The sequence below is a fragment of the Amphiprion ocellaris genome, chromosome 7 (genome assembly GCF_022539595.1).
Source record: "Amphiprion ocellaris isolate individual 3 ecotype Okinawa chromosome 7, ASM2253959v1, whole genome shotgun sequence".
Lineage (NCBI taxonomy): Eukaryota > Metazoa > Chordata > Actinopteri > Pomacentridae > Amphiprion > Amphiprion ocellaris.
In genome coordinates, this window is record NC_072772.1 from 10,558,136 (window position 1) to 10,573,561 (window position 15,426).

At 41.1% G+C, this 15,426-nt stretch overlaps 1 protein-coding gene across 1 annotated transcript in view; it reads left to right on the forward strand.

The window, feature by feature from the left end:
- Positions 1-4,759: 4,759 nt before the first annotated feature.
- The window catches only part of LOC111579029 (cGMP-dependent 3',5'-cyclic phosphodiesterase), a 175,281-nt gene continuing 164,614 nt past the window's right edge, over positions 4,760-15,426 (forward strand). The window contains 2 exon segments of the mRNA XM_055012123.1: positions 4,760-5,121; positions 5,206-5,551. Coding sequence (XP_054868098.1) covers positions 5,493-5,551 — 59 coding nt within the window. The 5' untranslated portion in view covers positions 4,760-5,121; positions 5,206-5,492.

Sequence of the window (15,426 nt, forward strand, 5' to 3'; positions counted from 1 at the left end):
TGCTAACTGCAATAATTTTGTTGCTGACATAGATCACTCTCACAACACTGATATACAATCACCTCTATTCAAGGTGCAACATTTGCTTGAACTACCCTTGACTGGTGTCTGTAGTTTCATATAATTATGGTGTCCAATGCAATGAAATGCATTTCTATATAGATGGATAGCAACTTTACTGCAGCCATGGGAGTGAGGCTAATTTTGTCAGTTTTTCGCCATGCAGTTTAATGGGATATCTATGTAGAGTAGTACCAACATAAACAGGACCGATATAAATGGTGAGAAGTAAGTGAGTCGGTTGGCCTGCCAGGTGAGATGATAGTTTGTGAAATATTTTGTTAGAAGGCAAATGAGCCATTGTCATTTAATCTGTACGTTACACATCTAACATGTGTTAAACCAGTTCAGCTATTTAGTTTTTTAAGTTTACACAACTTGATTGTCATTAAAATCAAGCAGCTTAATAGCCTCTTAGCTAATTTTCTTTACCAACCTTTTGGCACACTGCAATCTTTCTTAAATCTACAGCAAAAGTTAAATTTTTCGATGTAGGATAAATTCCAGAATAGAAAAACTGGAAAGAGGAGCTTCACACATTGGAGATCATGTAATAGCTCCTGTAGGATTTAATGGACTTTTGGATGACACTCGTCAGGGGTATTTTGGTAGATTCGGAGAGATGCTGAAATTTATGTCACACAGATCCTTGCATACTCATGGATGTGGCAAGTACAACACTGGCCTTTAAGGTGGGGTCACAAGTTCTGCTATTCAAGAGGGGCTCTGAGTAGAACTGCTGCTCCTCAGCATCAGTGATGACAGTTTGCATCATCTAGGAGGAGTCTTGCATGACTGCTACATGAGGTGTTTGGACATGTCTTAAGGCAAAATTCATGCTTTCCGTGTTTGTGTGCGCAGGCCAATAAGTGGACAGTAGATGCATTTTTTCCTAGTCCAGTTTATACTTCAATTCGGGTGCACTGGTCTGCACAGGTGGTTGCATCGCCCCTCATGCTGAACACAGAAAAACACATGGGGTCATTTTTACAGAATATGCCAGGTACTTACAGATCGGGCTGTAGTATGGTGAACAGCAGACATAGCAGGATGTCTGGAGAATTCAGAGCTTCTTGCTGTGCTCCTGTGCACTTGGCTTCAAAATCAAAGCCCCTCCAAAGTCCTGCAGCAAGTACTTTAATTACAACTCTGTTAATGATTAATTACAAAGATGTGGATGGCTGACAATTATTTGTTATGATGCCATTTGTTTTCTTGACACATCCGCAGACGGCGTGCTTATACTGCTGACCGTCCATCCATCACACACTTGAGTCTGCACGTGGACAGTCCACACGAACTGGTGCGGATTTGGGAAATCTACGTCTACAGTTGAAGATTTAGAGAGCATATATTGGCCTTAAACATGCCATAAACAGCAGAAAATGTTGCATCTACAGATACATTACTACAATTTTGTACCTGTTTGTGTAAAATGCAGGAGATAGCGACTAGAAGAGGACTTTCTGCTATGGGAAATTAAACGGCACATGCTCTGTTCCACTGAACAGACGGTAGAAAAACTCAAAAAGCTGTGTTCTTTATTTGTTGATGCTAGATGAGTTCATTAAAATCATACTGGTACAACTACTCTCTCCAGCTGGTGCTGCGTGTCCAGTGCAGACATTTCTTTGACCGAATCCCCAGCAGACAATCTTTTGGTGCCCAAACTGACAGATCTGAATCTGGGGGCCTCAGGCACAAGAGTCCTGCTGGACAAACAAGCACATAAATACATGTTGAGACACAGCTGAGCACCACAGTTCTGTATGCCAATACACCAGATGTGACGTGTGCACACACACAAACACAAACTTGAGATGGCAGTAATAAATTCACAGCCTCTCTTTCTGCTGCAGCTCTTTTCCTTCATCCTCACTTCTGCATTATTTTCTCACCCACCTCTTGTGTCCTTGGTCACACTCCCTTGTTCTCTCTCTTCTCCCCATCCACGTGTCTTTGTTGCCCTCTGTCTTGTCCTCTCTTGTAACTGACAACTCCTGATGGGTGACCAGAGGGGTCTGTTATAATTGCAGAGCTTATCAGAAACATAGCATTGTCCCCACTGTATTTCCTAAATTACTGTTTCATGAAATTGGATGCCATATGCCTCCAGCTGGTGGCTGAGGAAAAACATGTTGGGTCCCAATTGTCCACTTTCCAAGATGCCTTTTTAAAAAACAAAACAAAACAAAACAACTTTGTATGTGACTGTTTAACACAATTTATATCAACAACTAAGATTCTTGAAGATAAAGACATAGATGGACAGAGATACCGGGATTTATTTCCACAGGCACAGTTGATCTGATTTTTGGACCCTTCTGGTCCTCCTCTTGACGATGAGATAGTCTGGTTTAAATCAGACTTTATCTGTTTAGACAGTGATATGGAGATCATCCATATGCCACAAATTATAAATAAACACGCCTTCAGTTGGGGTTTAGATACAGCCAAAGCAGGTCTGGAACTACTACAGAGGACACTGAGGTCATGTCCTTATATTTAGGAAGTCCATTTATATTTAAAGACACAAATCATCAAATGAAGGGCCTGCAATGTAATCAAATCTAACTTGTTTAGAGGGATACACTCCTCAAAATACATTCAGGAACCAGATAACATGAAATAAAGCATATCTCAGTGTCAGCATCAGCTTTGTATGGGTACATCCAGTAGTTTAGAACATGGGGTCAGGACTTCTACCATGTGTACCAAGACGAGTTATAGACCATGTAGGTTTAAAATAGTTTATTATATTTTTGTGAAAATTTGCGTTGTTTTACCTTAGACAATTCACTCATTTTTGGCATTCAATTCCAATAAGCAAGGCAATAATTTCACTATAAACTGAATATTTTAAAACTTAAAGACTCCTTTTGATAAAAATCAAGCGTTTTTGTTTTACCGTGTTTATATGTCCATATACCGCTGCTGAAAAGCATATAAAGAGCAAAATAAGCAGTCAACACGACAGATTCCACTTTTAGACTGCAGTGTACCAACGATAGTCTCAAAAAATTATTTAGACTTCTGGGGTTTCGTGCAAAATAAAAAACTAAAGAGCCAATCCTGTCATTCCTGGTGGAGCTCTGTCATTACCTGTCAGTAGGATTTTCGAACACAAATGGCTGAATAGGTGGGGGGCTTCATAGCTCTGCACATGTAGAGTTACATCGAAGCCATTTTAAGACAAGAAGAGATTATTTTCATGGATTAAAAAGTGTGACTTAGATACAAAGTGATAAGTTTGAAGGGATTTGATCAACAACCGTAAAGAGACTTAAATGTTCTTTTTTTTCGTGACTGGAGAGATATTGGTAAGCTTCCACAGTGACCAACCAATAAGGTCCACTGTCATCCCCCCACTTCATAGTTTTTAGGTGCTGGTTTTACCTCTGAGCCCAGCACACCTTTGAACTCTCTGTAATAACGTGTCACAGATAAGTCATCGGCTGCGCTGCACTGTAAGCTGCTGCACTGCGGCGTTCATTCACTACATTGTGCAACAGAAAGAGCTCAGACATAATTGATAAGATTAATAATGGCTGTAAATTATTTGAGTTCAAGGGTCCGCCTATTGTTTTTATTGGCTCATAAATGACACTCGCTTAACAGAATGGACACATTATTAATGTAAGTAGTTACATTTGTGTTTTTTCCTGCAATGACAAGGAGTAGTTTGTTTTAGGAGTCAGTGAGTTTCTCTGTGATAAAAGCTTTGAAAACAAAGACGGGTAGTTATATATTTTATAGCTTTTGTAATGTTTTATTGTCAACATTTGACTGGCTTTACTGTCTCTGTTAATGTTTTATTGTGTTTTTAATGATTTGTAAAGTATGTTGAAACTCCAGTTTTGAAAGGTGCTTTATTATATTTAATATTAACAGAAAGGCGTCACTTGATGTGTGTATTTTTTTCCTCAATCTTATTCAATTTAAAGATTTTCCTAGTCTAGTTTTTGATTCAGTTTTCAATCTCAGTCTCTTGACTACAGAAAAATAAAACAGTATCAGTGTAGCTGAGTATGACCACAGTTACTCAGGCTACAAATTTGTGTTAACACAAATGCAGCTCCACACACCAAACCTGACTTTAACTCTATCTTACAGTAGCTGCTTCACAGATTAACACTGGGCAGTAAGGTAGATCATGTTAAGACATGCTGCTCACTCATAAAGATGTTTGCAGTTATGACTGATTACTAATCAGCTCAGGGTGAAGTTTGGTGGATAAAGTTCCTAAAGGTCAGCGGCCCACAGACTACTACTAGTAACGACAGAAATGATGGTGATGTTGGACACGTGCAACCAGTCCAACAGAAGTGACAAAGCTGTCAATCAATCAGTGTGGATGTTGCTCTCAGCCTCCAGCTGAGCTCCAATCAGACACTATAATTGATGACACCTGTGGATGTGCTTGAAGGAGCTGTAAAATGTTTTCTTTACGTTTTACTGGAATATATCAACTAAAAATTCCACAGTGGATCATTAGAATGTAACAGCTGTCATCTAAAAAACACAAGGAGGATATTTAAAGGCCTGGACTGTCAATAAACATTTCCAAGGCTCTTGTTTCACTTTACATTGCCACGGTGGTGGATCCCTGCTGCTTCCTTGTGCGTCCTGGAAAGGCCATATATGGCAGAAGATCAGAGTTGGACCTTGAAACCTGCGTCCCGTGAGAGACACTGTGGAGAGGAGCGCAACGCGTGGTTTACAGTGAACCCCCGCCAGCAACGAGCCGATTAGAATCTTCTGTTTGGAAAGAAGGGGAAACACTCCAAGACTTGTCCTGATTCCACATATACTGTGTACATGAGGCGGGAGTCAGCGTAGCCTGCAGGAGGACGAGTACGCGTGGTGGGAGATGTGCGGAAAATGCGCAGCTGAAGTGTGGGGAGGACACACCGTGAGAGTTGAGCGTTCACGCTGACACAAGTTTCATTTCCACGCGTCAGTTAGTCGGAGGAGCAGCGGGGATGGCCCGGGGAGGATTGTTTTGCTCCGGTTTGACGCGTCTTTGACTGTTGATGCGTCCATGTGGCTGAAAACACCGGGGTGAGCTCTCCATCTCCCCTCCCTCTCTTCCTCTCTCTCTCTCTCTTCCTCCCTGCTCAGCTGTTATATCCTCGCTCACCACAGCTCGAATATCAGTTACCGGGTCCCGACCAATCCCTGCGCGCTGTCAGAGCTCGAGAGGAGACGGCAGACCGGAGAGAGGCGGACAGACCGGGGAGAATCCAGAGAGAAGCACACACCCAGTCATCCATCCATCCATCTATCTATCCATCCATCGTCTATCCTCCGTCACCCCTCCCGGCCCGACACTCCGGCATCTCCCTCCTTCCTCCCTCCTCCTCTTCCTCCTCCTCTCCTCCTGGTCCCTCTGACTGCAGCTGTTCGGGTTAACCGGGGAGGCAGGATGCGCGATGGGACAAGCGTGCGGACACGCGCTCCTCTGCCGTAGCCAGCCGCCGTCCTCTGAGATGTAAGTGCAAAGTGTGTTTGATAACTATGAACGCCGGGCTTCTCTTTGCGTCTTCTTGCTACTTCTGCTGCACGCTGCGCTCTCACTGTTGGAGGCACATGGCGTCCAGCGACGATCCGAACCCTGAGTGTTGTGCAGAAGTGCGGAGTGTGACCTGCTGCTGGATGTCATTAATCCCGCTGACAGTGGCAGGCAAGACCCCGAGTGAACTATGCAGGCGGCACAATCCCTGTAGCTTTACACCAGCACCGCTGTAATATCACTAAAATGCTCTCTTGGTGTGCTCCGGTCTGCTCTACAGAGAATTTAGTGACCTTATCGTGCCTTTGTATCTCCAAGGGTATCATAACAGCTCCCTGATAGGCTAATATTCCTACTGGGACTGCTACATGTGCTGTGATATCCATCCTAATAGAATTCTGCCTGTGAAAAACATTATGTTAAAGCTGCTGACTTTGAGCAAACCATATTATCCCTAAAATAATAGTCCTCCGTCTCAGCTTCACTGTCCACCACGTCTAATTCTAATCCAGCACCCTTCATGAATGGTTTATAGGCTGTAACTAATAGCTTTATTAATGTTTAAGAAATAACTCAGTAATGATTCATAGATGAGTTATAACTCATTTATGAGTACAACTGTGGGTTTAGGTTGTGGATAAATGCATTTGAGCTGGAAAAGGGCTGCACAGGCAACTGCACAAAAATTTATGAACTTACTTCACATTTATTTGTCACTGACATGTGTCACTGCACCAAAGAGAAAGAATAAGCACCAGACAGCGTTGTTTATACAACCTGGTAACCTAAACCTTGTTCTTATTAATGGTTTATACCTGATTGTTTAACTAACAAAACTGCTCTCTACAACTTGTAAATTCCTTAGAAAGCATCCCATATAAGGAAGCGTCTGCTTAACATCACCAGATTTGGTGTTTTTTGCTAAATGTGAAGATAAATTCTTCCTCTGTGCAGTCTTCTCCTTTGAAGCCTCCTAAAAAATGCACTGCCGCAGATCTTAAAACCGGGCTGTTTTTTGGTGTGAATGCTCACTCTTGATCCTGAGGCTGTTTTTCACACAACAGCAAATATGTGCCCTGGATCAAAGGAAGCTGACACCATCATTATAATAATTGGCTGCTTTATTTGATTCAGTAAAGCAGCCTGACGTGACATCGTAACTTTGTGGCACTCGTAGTGTTTATTATGTGCTGAAGATGTGTCAGAGAGCCGTTCATTCGCAGTAATTGCTGAGGCTGTTGGTTACGTCATTGTATTGGACTGCATTGGGTTGGTTTTCACCATGTGTTCTCTGAGGGGCACCTGTGTGGATAAAATTAACTTTTAAATATCACGGCTGTGCTCAGTGTTTCGCTAAATATTAGTTAATAGAGCAAAATGCTGCTGATATTGGACCAGATTTGAGCTGTTCGAAATTAAAATTTGCCAAATGAACCCACAATACCCACACTGAAATTAAAGTGATGCATCTGCTGCTGATGGCTTTGAGTGATTCAGATCAAGTGTCATACACTTGCTGTATGTACAATGTGAGAGCTTCCCTCAAACTGTGTTTTTATAATTATCTGACTTCCCACCCCTCTCTTATAACTGAATAGCATCATTTGTGGATAATAACATTATGATGTCATGTCATGCACCGATGGCACAAACATTACTGACATCCTCCACATATCAGATTTCGCCTCCTTTTGGTCCCAAAGTTGAAAAAGCCTCTCATATGTTTGATTCTCTTCATATCATCCTTTTATTATTCGGTTTAGACTCAGCAGAGGAAATCAAAGCAGGATAATGACTTTCGTTAAGCTCCTGATAGAAAAGACTAAGCCTCTTAAATTGCACATTTGTTGGCCAGTCCAGGGGAAAATAAGGAGAATTGTGAGGGAATAATGAACCTGCCACACGGGCATCAGTGATCTCTGATGTACAATTAGAATCAGTAGCTGCTCTCACCTGCTTCCATCAAACTGGAGGCGCTGTGACTTGGAGACGGCACCAGCCATCAGTGAAGGTCATGAGGAGTGTCGCTTCGACAAAACACAGAAGAGCAGCTGTCACGCCTGTCTGGTGGGATATGTTCCTCTTGTGACTGAGTGCCCAGAGCCACCACAAGCATTTTGGCTGATATACTACAAGCAGAACTTCCACAGGCTTTTTATCATTGCGATAGGTCTCTAGAGGTTTGGATTCCTGGCTTGTTGCTCTGCAGGACACTTATTCATCATCATAAGTATTGACATATCTCTACAGTTTCAGGAATCACATACATGCTGTCTGTTTCAGTGCATTCCTCTTTGTGTTTTTAGTTTTTATTGTTTGATGCTTTGTGCAGTTATTTGTTTGTGGTGTTCTAAACCGCCTTTGGAGGAACATGCGTTCAATGCACTTGGCTTACCCGCTGCGTATCACTTTAACAGCACAACACGCATCGCCCTAGTAATCTATTTGGTTATGTGTATTTGTGTGCCAGCGGGTGTGCACGTGAATGGTTTCCAGCCTGAAAAATATTGCAATTTACTGGAGCAATGCCAGGAAGTCAGATTCCCCAGCCTCTCCTGAGCACTCGCACAGAAATGCACAGAAGTACACAGAAGTACACAGAAGTACACAGCAGCAGCAGCAGCAGCAGAGTTGTAACCTGACTCCTGATGAGCGAGCATGTGAGTGTGTGTGTGTGTGTGAGAGAGAGAGAAAAGAAAGGATGCTGACGTTGCACTGTGTTATCATCAGTAATGGGCTCATCAATACTAAAATATTCAGAGAGAGAGAGAAGAGACGGAGCGAAGAGGCAGATAAAGTGAAAGCAACGATAAAGCAGAGAGCAGCCATTGTGTGCTCTGTTTGCATACTTTTGCACATATTTGTGTATCCACAGTGCGTGCTTCAACAAAACATTTGGCTTAAAAGCTCCCAATTCACAGATTCATCCATATTTTGATTTTCTGTCTAGAATTTAATATGCAGCATTAAGTTAAATGTACAATGTACTCAATATGGAAACTGCTAGTACAGATATTCAATCTGTAGGCCAGCAGTCGATAATATTTAGTAGTAGATGAAACATCAATAAGTGTTTAACATTCAAATTAACATCTGTGGCGAATATTTTAAAATGAGCCATGAACTGGTATTTGGTTGCTCTTTATCTGCGTGATTACTTTGAGGCAATTGGCAAAGCTTGGGTGCTGTGAAACGCTCTCAGCTGAATCATCCTACAACAGAAGAGCAACTGTGAAGAAAATCTGTCTACAATAAAAAGTCAAAGGTCAAGACTGTGAGAGAAGACACAAGTCAACAGTGACTCACAACAAACATCCAGTCACCAGCCTTAAAGTTCCGGTTTCATCACCACAACCGGCGGGTTTATGATAAACATTTAACTTTGCATAATTTTGTTTCAGCACATTTAAATAATTAACTTTGGGATTCTGGGTTTGGATCTTGAGTAAATTCAATAACTAGACAAGTATTTTGTTCCTAATTGCAAAGATGAAGAGTTTTGAGCTTGCTGCAGCTCAGATTTGTGCCTCCAGCATACCAAGCTGAGGGGATAAACTCGAGGGTTTTCCTGAGGATTCTGCAGGGCTCAGGTGCTGTGTGTGGAGGAGGTGGGCTGCAGCAGTATTTTCAGACTGTCGTCTTGAGCTTAACATTTCGAACAGCTCATTTTCTCCCTTTTTTTTATTGGGAATTTATTTTCTCAGCGACTGTAAAACGCATTACAGGAGCCTTCACAATCTCCTGCAGGTTAAACAGGACTAACCAAACACTTTTATTGTGGAATGACTCGCTCTAAACGGACCAAAAACATTCACACTCCAGCAAAAATTAAGGGTGCAAATAAGACTTCCAAATTGCATTGAAAAGCAATAGCTAATTGTCTGGTCCCTGCCTTTATTTGGACGAATACTGTAGTCGCTCCCTCTAAATAAGTGGAGAACTGTCCAGTGCTGAAAATGTGTTGAAAATTCAGTTTGTAGTTTCCACAGTATAAACTAATTTAATTTCATATGTTGGTCCAATGTGACAAACCATTACAGTTAGCTGCATCCATGTCCTCCACTCTGAGCCCCAGAAAGACCAGGAAGACGAATAAAAACATAAAAATATCTCTCCAGTCACTGAGTAATATCATCTCCAAGCTCATCTTTGTGGATCAAAGTTAGATTTTCTCCTATGAAAATGATACTTTCTTGCTTTAAAATGGTAGATAAATACGTCAGTTGCCTAGTCTAGATTGTGTAGTTCTGTGAAGTCCCTGCCTCTTTCTCCACCAACCGCTCGCTGCAGCTCAGCACACCAGCTCGCCTACAACTCTGCTCAAACACTGAAAAGACTCAGTACTACATAATGGCAAGTTGTAATACTAGACTAACTCAGCCGCACATGTTCGAACCACACACAGATTCTGAAGAAGAATAATGATGCAGAAAGTCTGCATGTGGACAGGATTGGTTCTTTAGGTGTGTTATGTAGGAAACCTCATAAGTTTTAATCCATGTTTTATATCTGTCATCGGTACTCTGCAGTTTCAAGTGCAGTCTTCTAGAATATAAAAAATACCATATAAACTTGTTAAAGTAAAAAACTTGATATTCACTGGAGGAGAACTTTGAAGATCCTTGTCTGTAACTGGTCGGGGATCTGAACTGGTGTTCAAGAGAACTGGGCCCAGCAGCACCGACAGACCCCTGAATTTTAAAATAAAACATTACCCTCAGCTAAGTGTCTCTCCCTGCATGTTAATGACGCTCACATTCTTATTCTTTGGTTGTAATTGGATATAGTCACTGAAAACACGAGCACTCATCAAATGATTAAACTCTGAACATAGTTCATTTAATTTAAACGCTGCATTAAAAGGTTAAGGGGCTGTGCTTCAGTGTTACAGCGTGGCGAAGTGGCATATGACTGATCATATAGCATAATTGTTGTTCATTTTCTACATCTGCTTCTTCTGTGAAGGAATAATGACTCTGATCCCAACCCACATTAGGCTAAGCAAAGGCTGCACATTAGACAGGACGTCATGTTGAATCACAGGACTGACACACATAGAGCAGCATGTTTGTGTACTGTGGAAGGAAACTCGCATAGAATTATGTACACTATCTCAGTTTGAGAAATTAATTTAACTTTTACAGAAGCACATCTACAAGGCTCAGCGCGATATAGAGCCTTTAGCTACAGTACTGCACTAAATGGATTCAACTCAACGCGCTCAATAAATACCACAACGAGACCTATATTTAGCCTTGTGTGTGTTTAAGCTAGAAAGAAGGAGACGGATGCATTAATTTAGTTACAAGTTCTTTAAAATTAATGTAATCCAGGGGTAGCCAACACGTTGCCCGCGGGCGCCCCGGTTGCCCACAGAGACCATGTGAGTTGCCCGCCACACATGTTCTAAAAATAACACTAGTCACCATGAAATTCCTTATAAAAATTATAGTTGCTGTTCTTTTAAAATCAAAAATACTTACATTAATGCAGATTTTAAATTACATTATTTATTAAAATTTTTTTTAAAAACAAAAATGTCTTCGGTGTAAATGAACTTTGACCTTGTCCGTGTCAAAGTTCACTGCACATGTCAAACCACCACGTCATTCTGCTGAAGCTTCCGGGCGCAGACACTTTGGGAAGCTAGATGTGGTTTTTACCCCCAAAACGTGACAGAGAAGTGAAAGAGAAAACACTATTTTCACGATGACTGGGAGGAAGAGTTCTTTTTCACAACAGTGAAAGATAAATGTATGTGTCCTATTTGCGACGGCAAAGCGGCACAATGTGGAGAGACGCTACTTTAGCCGCTACAAAGCTTCCATGCTAACTAGCCACCTGGTAGCACATAGACTGTATGCGCACTACGGACAGAAAAAGCCGGGACTTAAAGGCAGCTTTGACATCTACTACGTGGCGAAAAGTTTCTTCGTGGAGAAAAATGTACCATTAGAACGGGTCGCCATGCAGGCTTCATTGTACGATGCAGAGGTGATCCAGACTTCCCAACATTCCTACATTACCACTGCATCATTCACCAGCAGGACATATGTATGTACAAAAGTGGCCGGATCTGATCATGTGATGACTCCTGTCGTGAAGATCATAAATGGCTCCAAAGCCAAACAACCAGGACATTGAAGGTGCTGCTGGAGGAGCTGTTAGCTGAACATGGTGATCTGTTACTACACACAGAAACCCCATGGATCAGCAGGGGACCAGTTTTGCAGCGTTTTTTGTCACTGTTGGCCGAAATCAAAGAGTTCATGCAATCCAAAGGGGTAGATATCTTGCTGCTTGAGGACACTGAGTGGATTCTTGACCTTGCATTTTTAACGGACATCACTGGGAAACTGAACCATCTGAACTGTGAGCTACAAGGTAAAGTTAAGACATGATAAGCTCTGCAATGCCAGGCTTCCCACTAACACACATTTACAGACAAAGAAAGAGGTAACATATGTTGTCATTCAAAACACCGTGCCATTACACAAAAATGTGAAAAAATAATTTGTTGAAAACATGTAATAATTTGTTGTTATGATCTGTTAAAAATGTTGCAATGCTGGTGAAAAATGCTGGTGATTAGTACTAATGTGATAGGATTCATTTCAAAATGTGAAAGAGTTGATTTTTTTTCTTCCATAACTGATAATTTGTACAAACATGGGACAGAGTTCATGAATTGTTCAAAAATGTTGCAAAGGTAGGGGTTTGCACAAATGAAGCATGATTTGATGACAGTTAATGATTTCCTAAAAATGTTAGAAGTGATAATTTGCACAGAAATGTAACTGGTGTGATTTTGAACAAAATGCTGCAAATATGCTGATTCATACAAAACTGCCAAGAAAGATATTTACCAAAGTTTCAGAGATGGGATACCTCTGACTTTTAAATATTGGAACAGATTTCCATATATAGGTGTGTGTGTGTGTGTGTTTCCTACCGTCATTGTTGTGGAAATCATTGTAAATAATTATTGTAAGGAATAATTAACATAAATGTAATCAGACAGTCTCTTTACATAATATTTTCATTAGTATTATTATTTAAAGATGATGGCGCAAGTTTACTATTGAGGAAGTTTGTATCAAACAAGGTGCCCTTCATACTACTCAGTACCCTTGAAGTAGCTTTCAGGTTCAGAAAGATTGGTGACCCCTGGTGTAATCCATCTAATTAGATGTAATACAACTGTCTCTATCTGGAGCAGAGTGGAAATCCATTTCATATCAGCTAGTAAAATCACTGTGGCTGTCCAGTGCCTTCAGTAAGTTTTATATGAACTGATTCACCACACTAATTGCTATTTATTGCACAAAATGGATTCAGTGAATTTCTCTAGTGTGTGGCCCTAACTGAGCCAAGGACAGTGCTTTATACTCAAAACCTGGTTTATATTTATTGTATTAAATTCTGATACAGACAGCATTTAGTGTCAAAATATATAATCAAGGGACAATTTACTTCTAAATGAAACGTCATAACTTTGTATTCATTATTGTTCCAGCAGTTACATCCCCTCATAGGACAAAACTGACGCAGTCCTGCTTTTTTCTAAAAAAAAAAAAAAAAAAAAAAAAATCCAACAAACATTTATTTTATTTTGTCACTTTCCCCAGTCATTTATGGCACTTGTGAGTATTGAGTTTGTAGTTTTGCAGTGCTTATTTTGACACCGTGTGCTGTTATACCGTCCTTGTTGTTTCTATTGTAGGTTCTACACAAGAATAGAAAACCTGGCCAGCTGGCCACTTGTGAAGCATCTTTCTCACCTTATTAGGAAGAGCTATTTTAAAGGAGGCTAGAATTACAGTTGGATGAAGCATTTGTTGCTAAGATGAAAGGAAAAGTGGGTTTGTTGTTGGGTTGATGTTAGAGACCGCATGTAACAGTTATGGCAAGAAGAATACAGCTTGCTTGCGTGTGTGTGTGCGTGCGTGCGTGCGTGCGTGCGTGCGTGCATGTGTGTGAGCCTGAAGGTGTCACAGGGAAATGAGCCTGACAGCTCCCGTGGTTCCCAGCTTTGGCTCCAGCAGCTCTTGTCAGGCTTCTTATCTATATGGACTGTTGCCACAGACAGGTGTTTCTGTGTGGTGTGTGTGTGTGTGTGTGTGTGTGTGTGTGTGTGTGTGTGTGTGTGTGTGTGTAGACCTGTGTGTTTGTGTGTCTAGGAGAGCATGTGTGTTTACAGCTGTGTGTATATACCAGTTACAAATGTGTATGTATGTATGTATGTATGTATGTATGGGTACAGCTGTGCCGCTTTCAGTATTCAAATGGACAACCACAACTGTTGTGTGCGTGTGCTTGTGTGTATATGTATATATATGTGTGTGTTCTCCCTGGAGAGAATAAGGTAGGAGGTGAGGCAGCTGTGTTTGGGACACGGAGCTTTGGTCTAATTAGAAAACAGTATTGTGTCTTCTATGTGTGTGTGGCGAGACCTCATTGATAGGCAGCAGACGTGTGTGCTTATGTATTGACACCTGGTGTTACGAGCAGCCTTTGTGAAGTTTGTGTTTGTGGTTTGTTGTTCTGTTGTGACACTATAGTGGCTGAATGCATCGGCTGCTCAAGGTCATTTGAGTGTTGCATACTTAGTCAGAGTAAATATAGGTTCAGCCTGTTAGGTGGGAAGTTGCTGAGATTATTAATCACACTATACAAAGGACTTTGTCACAGGTGTCATATTTATACTGTATTCATACAAGGGTGTGAGACTTACTCAGTATAGCTGGTCTCTTATGAATTTTTTGCACTTACAAACACAGTAGTAAGAATAAATCCTCTAGTGGCACACTGTATGTGGAAGAGAAGTGACTATTTGAAGCTGAAAAGAAGTGGGGAATTAAAATGACACAAGAGGACTGAAGTAAATAATTTTTGAATCTCAAATTCACAGACACACACAAAAAAAGCCTTTTCACACGGCAAAAAAAAAAAAAAAATCCAAAAATTCACAGTGTAGCCAGAAGAGATTAGTTCTCCTACATTCGCCTTCATTTCTGTTATAAAAACGTGGTCTTTGTGTTCGGTTTGTGCCGGGATGGAGATTAAAATGACTCCGTGGCCAATCTTGTAACTCTGTTTGGCTGAAGTGATTTAATTTTGTTGTTGTTTGCAGTGTGCAGCTTCAGTTTTTGTTGTCATTTCTACTGATGTTCGTAATGTGCTGCTGTTGTAAATCCACAGCTGTTGTTTCTGTTGCTGATGCTGTTGGTTGAGCAGATGTTTTCGCAGTTGATCCATGTTGCTGCTTCTACTCATTTGAACATGCACATTATATTATTAATGTTTTGCTTTTGTACATTCAGCTGTTTGTTGGGAGTCCTATTGATGTCATTGCTGTGGCTGCTATTGCTGGCATTGTTGATCTCCGCAGCAGAGTGGCAGAATGTGTTGCCGTGGTCCAGTGCCTCTCGTCCTGACTGCAGGGCTTTTTCTTATCGATCGGTCCTATTGATCAACTCACACAGAGATAAAGCCACTGAGTGTAGCATTTGGGACGTTCAGGGGTTTTGTGATGCTTGTAGCGCTGAATGGAACGACTCATTTAGCAGCATATTAAAGGAAGAAACACATATTGTGCACATACTCTCTGCTACACAATCACAGTATAATTCATAAACTGTAACAGTGTACACATAAAACCTGATTGAATTTTCTATCTGCTGGCTATTGGCCACTTTTTGTGCACTGACTATATATATATATTCCCACCGTCTGCTTATGGTTCCTGCTGTTCAGTGTTGTACTGCACTGATTTACTTGTTTGTTTTTATTTCCGATCAATTTTCCATTTGCTTCATTACCTTGTTTGGGTTATCGACTGCATCTGCCTGTTT